The 15,234-nt window shown below is 38.2% G+C and overlaps 1 protein-coding gene across 2 annotated transcripts in view; it reads left to right on the top strand.

Moving 5' to 3' along the window:
- Positions 1 to 15,234, top strand: part of LOC124643783 (acetyl-CoA carboxylase) — an 89,672-nt gene that overhangs the window by 41,570 nt on the left and 32,868 nt on the right. For both annotated transcript variants that reach the window (XM_047182876.1, XM_047182878.1), the window contains 17 exons: positions 324 to 439; positions 1,038 to 1,211; positions 1,585 to 1,747; positions 2,313 to 2,475; positions 2,648 to 2,792; positions 3,322 to 3,431; positions 3,956 to 4,122; positions 4,683 to 4,894; positions 5,818 to 5,923; positions 6,447 to 6,584; positions 7,262 to 7,368; positions 7,906 to 8,042; positions 9,621 to 9,707; positions 11,360 to 11,442; positions 12,931 to 13,040; positions 13,510 to 13,638; positions 14,086 to 14,268. In XM_047182876.1, the coding sequence (XP_047038832.1) occupies positions 324 to 439; positions 1,038 to 1,211; positions 1,585 to 1,747; positions 2,313 to 2,475; positions 2,648 to 2,792; positions 3,322 to 3,431; positions 3,956 to 4,122; positions 4,683 to 4,894; positions 5,818 to 5,923; positions 6,447 to 6,584; positions 7,262 to 7,368; positions 7,906 to 8,042; positions 9,621 to 9,707; positions 11,360 to 11,442; positions 12,931 to 13,040; positions 13,510 to 13,638; positions 14,086 to 14,268 (2,330 nt within the window). The remainder of the gene's footprint in view (positions 1 to 323; positions 440 to 1,037; positions 1,212 to 1,584; positions 1,748 to 2,312; positions 2,476 to 2,647; positions 2,793 to 3,321; positions 3,432 to 3,955; positions 4,123 to 4,682; positions 4,895 to 5,817; positions 5,924 to 6,446; positions 6,585 to 7,261; positions 7,369 to 7,905; positions 8,043 to 9,620; positions 9,708 to 11,359; positions 11,443 to 12,930; positions 13,041 to 13,509; positions 13,639 to 14,085; positions 14,269 to 15,234) is intronic.

A 15,234-nucleotide genomic window follows, 5' to 3' on the forward strand; every position in this document is an offset into this window, starting at 1 on the left:
GACTGTACTAGGATTATTTATTTATTGATGATCCCCGCGTCCTGAGAGAACAAATTCTCGTGAACGGGTAAAACTAGACTAAAAGTAGACTATGTCGCTTTTACGCCAAAGCTACTGAACCGTTTTAAATTAATTGAATCTTAAACCTGAGAAAGAACGAGTATCCGGATGCGGAAAGTAGTTCCCTCGAGTTGCGGATGGGACCGCGATGCTGTTCACTTGCACTTTTAGTAGTTTTATAGATAAGAAAGATTTAATAGAAAAGTTTCCAGTTTAGTAATCAAATTCCTTTTCAATAATTAATATAAATATAATTTCCCCAGGTAACGCAATCTCTCTATTCGGTCGTGACTGCTCTATTCAGCGTCGTCATCAGAAGATCATTGAAGAGGCTCCAGCAGCTATCGCTAAGCCTGATGTCTTTATTGAGATGGAAAAGGTATGGATATAGGACCTGTCATGTAACTTTGCTTCTGTGAAGGTCGGTGATCGCCTTGCGTTTGTAGTATGGAGTCACTGATAGCTAACTTTAGATAGGAAAAGTTACTCGTCTTCATAATCTCTCTAGCGTTTTCCTAACTATACTCAGGTTAGGTTCTAGTCTAAGCGGATGCTGAGTACCTGTGTGCCACACGGAGTGACTGACTATCTGACCTCTTCAATCTACTTATCCGGGCAATCAATGACTGGTTGTGAGACTTTCTGGCTGCCGCCTACCCGTAACTACTGCCAAAGATGTTCAAATGTTAACAGAGTAACTTGTTATGTTGTTAACTTGTGGTGTTGCTTAACCTTAAATCAATAGCTGTTACATAGCTGAGCTAAGAAATCATATCATATCGTTTTTTGCATTCCACAATGTATGTACATAAGGTGAAAAATATAAAATAATGGTCACAATTATGGACCCTGATGGGCACAGCAATAATTAGAAGAGAGGAAGACGTTTAATGTTAGATAGTAGTAATATAAAGATACATAGAAGTCATCCAAATGCGTTCTCGAACACAGTTTACTAAAATAAATTAATATTCCAGGCCGCAGTACGTCTAGCGAAAATGGTGGGCTACGTGTCAGCAGGTACGGTGGAATACCTGTACGAGCCCGCGACAGGTGCCTATTACTTCCTGGAGCTGAACCCCCGGCTGCAGGTGGAACATCCCTGCACTGAGATGGTGGCTGACGTCAACCTGCCTGCTGCGCAGTTGCAGGTTAGTAGACCAGCAGACCAAGGAGACTTAAAGACTGAAAGAATGAGTAGACCAAAAGACCAAGAAGACCAAGAAATCGAGAGTAGACCGATATGTCCTAAAAGACAGAAGCCTAAAGGATCAAACAGAGACAGGCCAAAAATGGTGGTTAGACCAAAAAAGCCTAGTATATCAGGTCACGTCATCGCTGCTAGGATAGAATCATTCATTCATCATCAATCAAATGCACGAAACATTCGGTTCTCTCAAAGTGAGCAGTGGTTTTAAGAAAAAAAATATGTTTATGTGTGAAAATGTGCCTTAGTGAACGAGTAGACCATAGTCTACTGAAGACACCCTCAAAAAACTTACCTTACCATATCTTTCCCTATAGATCGCCATGGGTCTGCCTCTATACCACATAAAAGACATCCGTCTGCTATACGGAGAGTCGCCGTGGGGTCTGTCTCAGATAGAGTTCGACGAGCCCAAGCAGCGCCCGTCCCCGTGGGGTCATGTCATCGCTGCTAGAATCACTTCTGAAAACCCTGATGAAGGTAAGTCTTGTAAAAGACGAAGATGCCAACCATATTACCAATAAATAAATAAAAAAAAAAAAAAAAATTATTTTGCCACACATACATACATAGACGGTCACAGACCACAACATAATAAAAATTTTACAAAAAATTCAGAGTATGAAATGAATATAAGTCATTATCTGCCTAGCCTTTTGAAAATATGTTGGGGTCGGCTTCCAATCTAATTGGATACAGCTGAGTACCAATGTGCCATATGGAGCGACTGCCTATCTGATTTCCTCAGCCCAGTTGCTTGGACAACCCGTGCCGGGTGAAACTGGTTGTCAGACGTAATAAAACATGTACTAATATTGGCGTATAAAATACATATAAATATTTTGTACTAGCTTTAAATTTTGCCCATATGTTATCCGATATGTAAGCTGTATTCCTGCCGAGTTTCATCAAACTCATATGAAATTAATATTCTGGACCTCCATACGTGAATTGTTTTAAACTTTCATGTACATATTTTTAGCGTTTTTATTGTATTTTGCCTGTCACAAATTGTCTGGTTAAAAATCATATTTTCTTCTGCTAGGATTCAAGCCATCTTCAGGAACAGTACAGGAGCTGAACTTCAGGTCTTCGAAAAACGTGTGGGGCTACTTCAGCGTGGCAGCATCAGGTGGTCTGCACGAGTTCGCTGACTCACAGTTCGGTCACTGCTTCTCTTGGGGCGAGACCAGGGAACAGGCTAGAGAGTGAGTAGACCAGTAAACGAGTAGACCAGGGTCTTCTTCTTTTCGGTGCCATAAATTGTGTATTTGTGACAAGTGAAAAAGATCAACAGCTAAAAAGTGTCATCACATTTTCTATTTTCTTTCGTTTGAAATATTCTTTACAGTGATAAAATGTTGTTTTAATCTTTTACAGAAACTTGGTGATAGCTCTCAAAGAGCTCAGCATCCGAGGTGACTTCCGTACCACTGTGGAGTATCTGATCACTTTACTGGAGACTGGCGCCTTCCAGAACAATGACATCGACACCGCCTGGCTGGACGCGCTTATTGCTGAGAGGGTGAGTACACGCAGTAGACCAGTAGACTGAGTAGACCGGAGTATCTGATCACGCTATATCGACGAAAAATCTAGAATGAAACATGTAAAGATTGTTAAGAAGTCATCCGAGTCTTTTCTCAACTATGTTGGGGTCGGATTCCATTCTAACCGGATGTATCAGACTGCCCAACTGACATATAATACAACCCAGGTATCCGAGCATCCATGCTCTTTGTGAGACTTGTTGTCAGACTGTCGGGCTTCTGACTACTCGTAACGAGTGCAGAAGGCGTTCAAATAAAATAACAAATAATTTTTCGTGCTTTCGGAAGGCACGGAAGAACTCGTCATGACAAGATTCACGAGTCACCTATTTACGAACCGACCATGTCAAGCATTGCCTATCCTTGAACTGAACCTATTTGGATAAGTCTTTCACTGTTAACTGAAACTACACTATCTTCGTTGAATACGGGCTTTTCTTTATCCAGTGCTAGAAGTAGCTGCCATGAGACGTTATTAATAAAAATACTATTTATTTTACGCAGATGCAATCAGAGAAGCCGGATATTATGTTGGGCGTGATCTGCGGGTCTATCCTCATTGCTGACGCGTACATCACCGCCAACTTCCAGGAGTTTAAGAGTGCACTTGAGAAGTAAGTCATATATCTATCAGTTTCATCACCAGAATAAATCATTATCGGACCTTTTTACACGCGGTCGGTTAGCCTCTTGGTAAGTTAATTAGCTAACTTGTGTTATGGGTGCTATAGCTACATATTATATACATAGTTATAAATACATATAACACCTAGAACATTACTATAAAATAATGTGTCAGTTTCCTATAAATAAAATTGTATGAGGATTTGTAATTGCGCATTTGTAATTGTATGATTGCATAAAGTTATATAAATAAATAAAAGAATTTACAAAAAAAAAGTTGTTCAATGTGTATGGATGTGTTTGTAAGTCACGTTATTAGCTCTGGATGGAGTTTTATGAAAATTGGCGGGAATAAGTTTATATATCAGAATAAGATATAGGCCAGTTTTTAGCCATGTTCGGGAGTACTTCCTTTGGCAACGGATGAAACCGCTGGTTGAAGCTAGAGGTTGTATATAACAATAACATATAGAACTGATAAGTATGATTTATTAATAATTTTTATCGTCTCCAGGGGTCAAATCCAAGGGTCCAGTGCCTTATCCAACTGCGTAGAAGTGGAGCTGATCCACTCTGGCTCCAAGTACAAGGTGTCGGCCACCAAGTCCGGCCCGACTTCCTACTTCCTCGCTATGAACGGCAGCTTCAAGGAGATGGAGGTGCACAAGCTTACTGATGGCGGTGAGTAGACCGGTAGACCAAGTAGACTGAGTAGACCATGCGATAAAAAATAGTGGTAGGGATAGTGGATGAATAGATGAGTTAAATTATATAGCAGGCAGAATATAAGGCTTAGTAGACCAACAAGACCAGTAGACCAGGTAGACCGTGCTTGAAATAGAGCGGTGGCGAGAGCAGATTAATAACCAGATAAACGACTACAACAGACAGACTGCTTACTGGTCTGAGTATAACAAGTAGACCGAACAGACCAGTGGGGAAGTAGTCCTGAAAAATGTGTAGATGACCAATTTAGGTAAAGTTTATTTGATCCCAGTAGACCAAGTAGACTGAATTTTATAATAATTAACATGAGGTGACCAGTTCAAAAGTAGATTATGTAGGTATTTTCTTGTATACAAATACAAGTGAAGACGAAAAACGTGTCTTGCTATCTATTTTTTATCCAAGCGCGGGAAGTGGTTCTCCCGAAACGAGGGTCAAAGCTAAGTCCATATAATTTTCCACAGTGGACAATTCCTTCCACTTTCCATTCCCACTAACCTTTCTTTCTTTCCCAGGCATGCTACTCTCAATCGACGGAGCTTCCTACACCACCTATCTTCGTGATGAAGTGGACAAATACAGAATTGTCATCGGCAACCAAACAGTAGTCTTCGAGAAAGAGAAAGATCCTTCAAAGTTACGAGCGCCATCTGCCGGCAAACTGATTAATACTCTCGTTGAAGATGGCGGACATGTGGATAAGGGACAACCCTATGCGGAGATTGAGGTTTGTAGCAGATATAATGCTAATATTTTGGACTTTCTAGGGGTCTAAATATCTTCAAGAAATGTCGACTTAGTGAGGTCTGTAATCTATCCGCTTTTTGGCAAAAAAAGATGTTTTTTGTGGTTCAAATATGATATAGGTGAAGGACAATAAGTATATTGAACAAATGTCGACTTAAAGAGGTCTATAATGGTCGCCTTTATTAAGAGAAAATTCCTTCTCTATATGAACATAAGTCTAAAGTTGCTTATAGTTTCACCATATCTGTCTACAAGTTACTGTCAATAGCAGAAAACTGTATATAAAACTTGAGTAAATGGTTGTCTTTGAGAAAGAAAAAGATCCTTCAAAGTTACGAGCGCCATCTGCCGGCAAACTGATTAATACTCTCGTTGAAGATGGCGGACATGTGGATAAGGGACAACCCTATGCTGAAATTGAGGTTTGTAGCACAAATAATAGAGAGTGATATTGACTTAAAATGCTAGTAGGTTTGTACGTAAGTTATCATCATCATCATCATCCGAGCCTTTGTCCCAACTGTGTTGGGGCCGGCTTCCAGTCTAACCGGATGCAGCTGAGCACCAGTGTTTTACAAGGAGCGGTTTCCTATCTGACCTCCTCAATTCAGTTATCCGGGCAACTATATAACTGACCGTTCATCATACTCTGACTCCCCGTAACGACTGCCAAAGATCTTTCAAAAAGCCACCATTCACCAATTTTACGTACCTTCCGAAATACGAAGCAACTCGTTGCGTATGACGTCGTTGGTCACCCATCCACGAACTGACAACATCAAGTATTGCTTAACCTAGTGTATTTTTGTCAATCTATATCTCTGAACCGTTTTGAATCAATATTCCTTTTAAAATTCCTTACTTTCAATCACCATAAGCTAAACTGTATTATTTAATCACCAGGTAATGAAAATGGTGATGACTCTAGCTGCACCGGAATCTGGCAAGGTGACGTGGATCCTTCGCTCTGGTGCTGTGCTAGATATGGGTGCTATGATCGGTACACTGGGTAAGTTTTAGAAGATATTTATTTTATTTTTAACTGACTTTCCAAGACAGGGAGATCGTAAGTTCGATTTTTTTTGTGGTTAAAATGAAGGCTCTTATATTTAACAAGTATCATCGAAATCTGTTCAGCAGTTTGAGCGTGAAGAAGTACCTAACAAACATACACACACGCGCACACACAAACGACCTACTGACTGTCCATTGACCTCCTCAACCTAGTTACCCAAGCAACCCGATAGCTCTTAGTAAGACTGGTTATCAGAAATAACACCCGGGACCCACAGTTTATTGTGCCTTCCGAAACATGGAAGAACTCGTCATAACAAGATGGTCACCTATCCTCGAACCGAACGCGTCAAGCGTTGCTTAGCCTTATGATCAATCGACCCTTGCAGCTGTGACTTTGTTAACTCCTTGAAACGGCGTGTATTATGAGGAAGATTCTGTCATCGTAGCCCTATCCATCTTTTTCTACTTATCAATTGAATAAATAAATGTCAACAATAATAATATTTTCCCCACAGAACTGGATGACCCGTCTCTGGTGACCACCGCCGTCCCGTACAAGGGTCAGTTCCCGATCGAGGACAATCAGAACCTGTCGGAGAAGCTCAACCATGCGCACAACAAGTATAGAGCTGTGCTTGAGAATACTTTGCAAGGTATGTACTTTTGTTATTTACTAGCTTTCGCCCGCGATTTCACCCGCGTCCCGTAGCCGGATGGTGACAAAAACTATCCTAAAACCTTCTCCCGTCTAAGTTACCTCCCTTCCAATTTTCAGCCTAATCGGTCAAGCCGTTTTCATGTTATGTCGTGACAACGGAAAGCGGGTTTCATTTTTATATATATAGATTGATAGTTTTCGTAAGACAACTTGTTTAACACCCCCGCAACCCGCTGATAACCAGAATGCGTTTCTCTGCAGCGATTCCTGCAATGTTCAGTGATGACAAAAAGCTTGGAAAGAACTTGTATATTTTTTTAATATGAATTTAGAATAAATAAAGATTTGAAGTATTTCTATATAGAAAATAGAACATAAAACGTCTTGATAACTATTCAGTTGTGTGTAACTTTTCTCAGCTAAAATGACTGCATTTACGAACGTAATACAGATTAAATCCTCTTGTTATTGATCATTTAATGCACGTGATTCTTTCTATATTTGACTCAAACCAACAACTAAATGACCAAGTATTTGTTGCGTTCATATTGGCTTAAATATTTCACAATTTCAGCTTAGATAACCTCTAAAATATGCGAAAACTTTCAACTATTCTAACTTTAACCTTCTTTTCAACACTACAATCATGTATTTTAATCTCTCTTCCACCAGGTTACTGTCTCCCAGAGCCATACAATACTCCTCGTCTCCGAGAGGTGGTGGAGAAATTCATGCAGAGTCTACGTGATCCATCACTGCCTTTGTTAGAACTGCAAGAGGTAAGGAATTAACTTGGAAACTTCTATAAAAATCACATGTTGCTGTTGTACTTTTTTTTGTGGGGAACTTGACCCTCTGTGGGTGCAGCATGAGGGAGTGTCAGATTCTTACTGACTGCATCCCACCATGTTCCTTCTGGAGCCCACAGTGTACCAGGGCCGCGGTAACTGGCGTGGAGAATCCCGCAGCTGGTCTACCACAGCTTCGGTTTACCGTCTTTTTCTATGACAGATAAAATTATCGTACAAAATGTTCGATCTTGCTGATCCCTATTTCTTAGATGGCAGTTTACCCGATGATTGGCAATTATTTTCAAAGAAAGTCTTGATTCCTATCCACGTTTTCAGTCGGTTATACACCGGCTAAATACCTGATCTTTGTAATGTGTGCATATATCTTCATACCTACTGATTTATGAGCCTAAACAAACTATCGGCCTCCTAAAATTGTACAATATGTAGAAGCTCTTATTTACTCAAAAATACTGTAAATTCAAATTCAAAAATAAAATTAAAAATGTATACATTTTTTTACAGGTCCTATCATCAACCTCCGGTCGAATTCCGATAGCGGTGGAAAAGAAAGTCCGCAAACTGATGGCGTTATACGAGAGAAACATCACCAGTGTGCTAGCGCAGTTCCCTAGCCAACAGATAGCTAGTGTTATCGACCAGTAAGTTATTATATGCCTAGCCTTTTTATCAATGTCCTAACCGATTATCGGCCACGGCAGCTGGTTCTCATATAAGCAGATCAGCCAAGTGTTCAGCCGTAATAACCTCCTGCGACGTCTAACCACCTCCAAATGTGGTGCTGCCCCGAATGTCCTGCGTACCACTGGATTAGCATTATGTTTTTCTGCCGGTGAATATGCTTGCCCGGTTTGGCGTCGCTCCACGCACACAAAGGGGGTGGATGTAGCTCTTAATGAGACGTGTAGAATAATAACAGGCTGTCTCAAACCAACACCGGTTCAAATGCTATATCCACTCGCCGGAATCGCACCCCCAGCGGTACGCAGGAACGTGGCTGCCTCCCTGGAAAAAATGCGCCTAGAAACGGACCAACGTCATCCGCTACATGGCGCTAGACCACCGCGCAGCCGACTAAAAAGCAGGAACAGTTTCCTCGCCAGTGTAGCCCCAGTTAATGATGCTCCTAAGACCCGCATCGAACAATGTCGCATCGAACTTGCTCTGCCTGACTTCCTTCCACCCGTGGAACGGCTTCCACCAGGTTACGACCAACCGTGGCCTGTATTGAAGTCTCTTAACAGGCTACGTGCACAGGTAGGCAGGTGCAGGGAAAACCTATGTAAGTGGGGCTACACTGACGACAATAGCTGCGGGTGTGGTGCCATACCACAAACCATGCGGCACCTTCTATGCTGCCCACTATGCCCCGCCAGCAGCATAGTGGATGACCTTTATAACGCTACTGACAATGCCGTATGCGTAGCGAAATATTGGGCCTCCAAAATTTAAGTTGCCATCGACTCGCCAAGAAGAAGAAGCCAACTGCGCAGGCAGATTATAGTGCACAAGCATTTGCGCAGACACAGCGATATCTGCGCGACGGGACGACATTCTGACACCACCGGAGAGAGATCACTCGCATTACAATAACTTACTCTCCGATGCACACTGCATTTTCCCAACTATGTTGGAGTCGGCTTCCAGTCTAACCATATGCAGAGAACCAGGGTCTTGTGTGGTTTTTAAATGATTATAAAATATTAGAGTAAATTGCAGAGATCTAAGGGGGAGGCCTATGTTCAGCAGTGGACGTCCTATGGCTGAGATGATGATGTTGAAATGGCAGCATTTAACTGTGACGATAGCGGAACCATTTTAAGTTGTCAAATTACCGATTTGACCTATGAGCGCCAAGTACAAGACTGGTTATGATCTGGATATCTTTATAAACAGTTAAATGGTGGAACTCACTGTTCAAAGATGTAAAGATTGTTAAGAATACGAAAAGAAAGTCACCACATAGTATAAAACAAAGTCGCTTTTTCTGTCCCTATGTCCCTTTGTACGCTTAAATTTTTAAAACTACGCAACCGATTTTCATGCGGTTTTTTTAATAGATAGAGTGATTAAAGAGTTTATATGTATAATAGCATACATTAAATAGTAGGGCAATACCGTTATCCCGTGCGAAGCCGGAGCGGGTCGCTAGTATAGGTATAAAAGTATCAAAGTACCAATTAATGTGTTGTCTAAATATCGATATATTTTTGTTACAGCCACGCAGCATCTCTAGCTAAGAGGGCAGACCGAGATGTGTTCTTCATGAGCACACAAGCACTCGTTGTTTTGGTACAGAGATATAGGTGAGTATATCTTGTTTATATACTAACTAATACTAGCCGTTTTCCCGCGGTTTCACCCGCGTCCCGTGGTAACTACTGCCCGTACCGGGATAAAATATAGCCTATGTTACTCGTGGATAATGTAGCTTTCGAATGGCGAAAGAATTTTTAAAAACTGTCCAGTAGTTTTTGAGCCTATTCATTACAAACAAACAAAGTTTTCCTCTTTATAATATTAGTATAGATTATAGTAAGTTTAATGCAGGTTTGTACTTAGAGGATTACATGGAAGCAATGGTGAAATTCTGGACAAACTTTTTGTCGACACTAAACATAGATGAGAGCGAAAATATGATAATAAACTAAATAAATAAAATAATTAGGAATATAAAGAATTACAGAAAATTGACTTGCGTCAGTAGAAATTGTCGCTACAGAATCGATTAAAAATTTCCTTTGCCAACTGATTCGTATCGATATAAAATAATCGATAAAATGTTGATAAGTAACATCACTATAATTATCATTTAAGAACTGTCGCCGCGGAAGAAGAATAATTAGATGTCTCATTTATTATAGTAAGTTCAATTCAGTCTTGCGCGCGGCCTTATGTGTGGGTAACCCTTGTACATATACAGTGACTTTGTGTGCGTGACAAGAGGTACAGTCGGGTACAAATACAGTTATTTAGGGGTTTTATAAGGCTGTTTAAAGAAAAACAGTTATTACGTAATTTAATGTTTATTTATTTATAATGATTCTGAATAGCTAGGTACTTGATAAATCAAACGATGAATTTTCGGATTCGCTACTCTCACCAAGGTCAATTATAAATTTTGACTCCATGTCAAAATGTCTATATTATTCTTCTTTTTTCTTTTGTACATGTCGACAAGTATTACCCAACATCCCTTCATCAATTTGACTTAAACGTTCATTTATGAGTTTCATTATTTCCGTCTTATTTTGGTCGACATTATGCGAAGCAATATAATTTTTTAAAATTCCCCACACATTTTGTTTACATTATTATACTAGACTAACCGTTTTTCCGCGGTTTTACCCGCGTCCCGTGGGAACTACTACCCGTACGGGGATAAAATATAGCCTATGTTACTCGTGGATAACGTAGCTTTCGAATGGTGAAAAAATTTTTAAAAACGGCCTAGTAGTTTTTGAGCCTATTCATTACAACCAAACAAACAAAGTTTTCCTCTTTAATAGATTATACGTCTTTTTACATTCTTAGTCCACACTTTTATTTATTGTCCGCGTACCCCGAGCTAGAAAATATGTAAGGAGTATTTAATTCATCTTAGATATTTCACCTCATTTATTTCTTAGATATTGTCAATGTCAATTTGAAAAAAACGTATGAGAAAATAATGAAAAACTGTAAAATGTAATAATAAAAAGCTTTAAATGTTGTTTCAATTTTTTGAAACGCTACCTTTTCAAAAAATTTTCTCCGTGAAGAACTAGACATTTTCGTAAACGACTGTACCCATAACAAAAAGCGATAAGAACACGTCATGCTCGGACGACATCGCTGTCACACGAATGAAAGTTGTTTATTTACAAGCCGACGCACACATAGGGCCGCGCGCAAATCTGAGTTGAACTATCTATACTAAACTTTTGATTATATTATTATTTATATTGCTTCTCCATAGGAATGGCATTCGTGGTAGAATGAAGGCAGCTGTTCACGATCTACTCAAGCAATACTACCAAGTAGAGAGTAACTTCCAACTGGGTGAGTTTACATTTTCTTAATCCCTACGTTTCGGACCCTTTACAGCATCATGGAATCGTAAAAGTTACACAACATCTGTTTAAATGTGGAAAAATCATTTAGCGGTTCTCAAATCGTGTTTAAAGTAGATTTGTCAAATTTTATTTTTATTAAAATGACAGTGCAGAGAAATTGATTTTTTTTTTACATAAATGAAACTACTGTTAGAGATTGTATTAATATTATTTATTCCTGTCGTTTCGTATCCTTTACAGCATCCATGGTCACGAACAGACTAAGGTGTTGGTCGTCTTGATATTTTAGTTACACATAACTATATCGGGTGTGTCGTTCATAATCACATTAAATGAAATGCGTTAATATACTGGTTAATATATGTCGATTATAACAAAGAAAAAAGAAAAATACGTAAAAATAAAAAAATAAATTTTTTTCAAACAAAGTAAATAGAATAAAAATGTGCGAAAATTAGAACACCATATAAAAGTCAGTCATTACAAACAACGGAAATTCTCCCTTGAAAACTGACAGCTGTCAACTGATCAAAACATTCGATACTCCTAACTTTATCTCTGCTTTACACATGATGTTGTAAATTATGAAAACGAAAAATGAGTCCTGTGGCTAAACCACTGAATGGATTATGTTATTTTTTTTACAATTCGCTATAGAATATCATGAAGTACATGTGATAGAATTTAATGTGATTATGAACGACACCTCCGGTATACAGGGTGGCCCATCCATAGGCGTCCAAAAGAAAAATTTAGAAGCTCTATGCTATGGGGTATCCGAATCACCCCCATGTATGTTCAGCGATTTTTTGTAGTTTAGGAACTAGAATTGTTTTTAATTTTTTTCCGTAATTTTCATTTCAACATTGTTTTTTCTATTTTATATTTTTTTTCCTAACGTTTACAGTTCAAAATTAGAAACCTGCTTAGAAACCCCTTATTATTTTTTTTTAAGCCCTTAACAGTTTTGGCTACTGAACTCCAACAGTAATTTTGAACTTCAGATAAAATTATATGTAAGTTCTAGAATGTTTAGCCAAACTGCTTTTTTCAGGTGTTAGCTATTATCATGATGATTAATTACAAAAAAAAAACATCTGTAAACGTTAGGAAAAAAAGGTAAAATATAAAAAACAATGTTGAAATTAAAATTACGGAAAAAAATTAAAAACAATTCTAGCTCCTAAACTACAAAAAATCGCTGAACATACATGGGGGTGATTCGGATACCCCATAGCATAGAGCTTCTAAATTTTTCTTTTGGACGCCTATGGATGGGCCACCCTGTATGTTATTGACATTTTTGTATGTAGATATTTTAGTTAGTGTCAGAAATCAATATGTTTTTATATAAGTTACAGATGTTTTACCGCAGCAAAGCAAACTTGAAAGAGCGAAACTTGTTTTAATATGCCTCATCCGCTTTCGACAGATAAGTATTCAAATAATTAATGTTTTTATTTTATTGTTTTAGGGTCATACGATAAATGCGTTGTGGCTCTAAGAGATCGTCATAAGGACGATATGCAAGCAGTGTCTAATATTATATTCTCTCACAACCAAGTGGCTAAGAAGAATTTGTTGGTAAGTTTCGTTTTCTATGTCCGAAATTATAATGGCGAGATTCCATCTAAATTATATGCTATTGCAATGCTCCTAAATTATATCTTTATTTTAAACATAAAATCTTGATTAATTTAATGCTCATCAGTTATAAGTTATGTACTTAAAGCCCAATTTCAGTGACAACATAAACATCAGTTTTCTCAAAATACGTAATAAAAAAAAGTATAATATTGTCTTCAGTATTAAATATATAGTGTTCAGTAACTTGTAACATTCAGGCCCACATTCACCCAGCATATGAACATCCATTTTTTTCTTAAAACAACTGTTATTTTCTTTTTTAATTACGTGACAATTCACAGTTTACAGTTTCTTTAAGAAAACGGATAATTATTTATTTTGTAGATGTTATTCTGAATTGCAAATAAATTTTATTCTCTTGAGTAATAACTGTCAACTTACCATTAATTGTTTATTTTTTACACAGGTAACCCTACTCATCGACCACCTCTGGTCGAACGAGCCGGGTCTCACAGATGAATTGGCGACTACCCTCAATGAGTTGACTTCTCTACATAGAGCCGAACACAGCCGAGTCGCTTTGAGAGCTAGACAGGTAAATTAGTTGTTATTTACTTTTTTAAACATAATATTTGACATTTTAATGATCGAAAATATCCAATGGCAGGGTCAGCTATTAGACCAACAGAATTACCTAAGGGTAGAAAAAACATGGTATAGTAAACAATTTCAGTGTTTAAAAAAAAACACAGACGTTAGTTAGACAGGTGTTTGAAAACATACGAAAACAAACATACTTAAACACGTATTTTACTTTTTTTTGTAATATGTATTATGATGTATTGTTGCCAACTGCAGATAATTTTTCTTACACGTAATGTAAATTAGTATTGTGTGTATTTCAAAATAAAACTATATTTTTTTGCTAATACTAATATTAATCAATAAAACGAACTTTAATCAATATTGCAGTTGAAAAAGCCTTTAAAACACGACCCTTTTTTACCGCAATTGGCTAAAAACCAACCATTTTTCTTCCCAGGTGCTAATCGCAGCTCACCAACCAGCCTACGAGCTACGTCACAACCAAATGGAGTCCATATTCTTATCAGCAGTCGATATGTACGGACACGACTTCCACCCAGAGAATCTGCAGAAACTCATTCTCTCGGAGACTTCCATTTTCGATATTCTGCACGACTTCTTCTATCACACTAATGCTGCGGTAAGTTTGTTTGTGTATTATTAGCTGTAGTTGATATATGTGTGTGGCGACTTCCACCCAGAGAATCTGCAGAAACTCATTCTCTCGGAGACTTCCATCTTCTATATTCTGCACGACTTCTTCTATCATACTAATGCGGCGGTGAGTTTGTCTGTATTTGATATGTATATGCTGTAGTTGATATGTATATGTAGCTATGTCTGTATAGTATACAGGGTTACTGGTAAGTAGACCGCATCCTTTCAGGAGGTGATAGTATAGGTCAATACGGACAAATTTGACCCTGGGATACACTGGGCAAAAGTTAACCCGTTTCAAGATAATCGAATTTCAAGATCAGTCGTCTAGGTACACGTATAACTTTTCATTATTAGTTAAAAGTCTCATTTTTGTGGATTTTTGTTTGTTTTTGGATAGAAGATGAATCATTTCATAATAACAAACCATAAAACTGTACAAATCTCAGAGGAAATTATAGCGAACAGAAATTACTTTTTTAGTAGATATTTTCTCAAAAATATTACTTTTCATTTTTTTGTGCAGAATACTTAAAAAACATCTACATTTATATGGCTATCCAAAAAGCCACAAAACACACAAAAATCCGCAAAAACGAGACTTTTAACTAGTAATAAAAATGTATACGTGTACCTAGACGACTTGTAAAGAAAAGATCTTAAAATTCGATTATCTTGAAACGGGTTAACTTTTGCCCAGTGTATCCCAGGGTCAAATTTGTCCGTATTGACCTATACTATCACCTCCTGAAAGGATGCGGTCTACTTACCAGTAACCCTGTATAGTAGTATGTACAAGTTGTAGTAGATATGTGTATGTAGCGACTTCCACCCAGAGAATCTGCAGAAGCTCTCGGCTGTCGCCATCTTTACAAACAAAAAAAAACGAATAAAACCAATCTTTAAGCGCTTCATATTCTACTTTTTAATCTTTAAGTGCATTACATTA

Source organism: Helicoverpa zea, chromosome 28 (genome assembly GCF_022581195.2).
Source record: "Helicoverpa zea isolate HzStark_Cry1AcR chromosome 28, ilHelZeax1.1, whole genome shotgun sequence".
Lineage (NCBI taxonomy): Eukaryota > Metazoa > Arthropoda > Insecta > Lepidoptera > Noctuidae > Helicoverpa > Helicoverpa zea.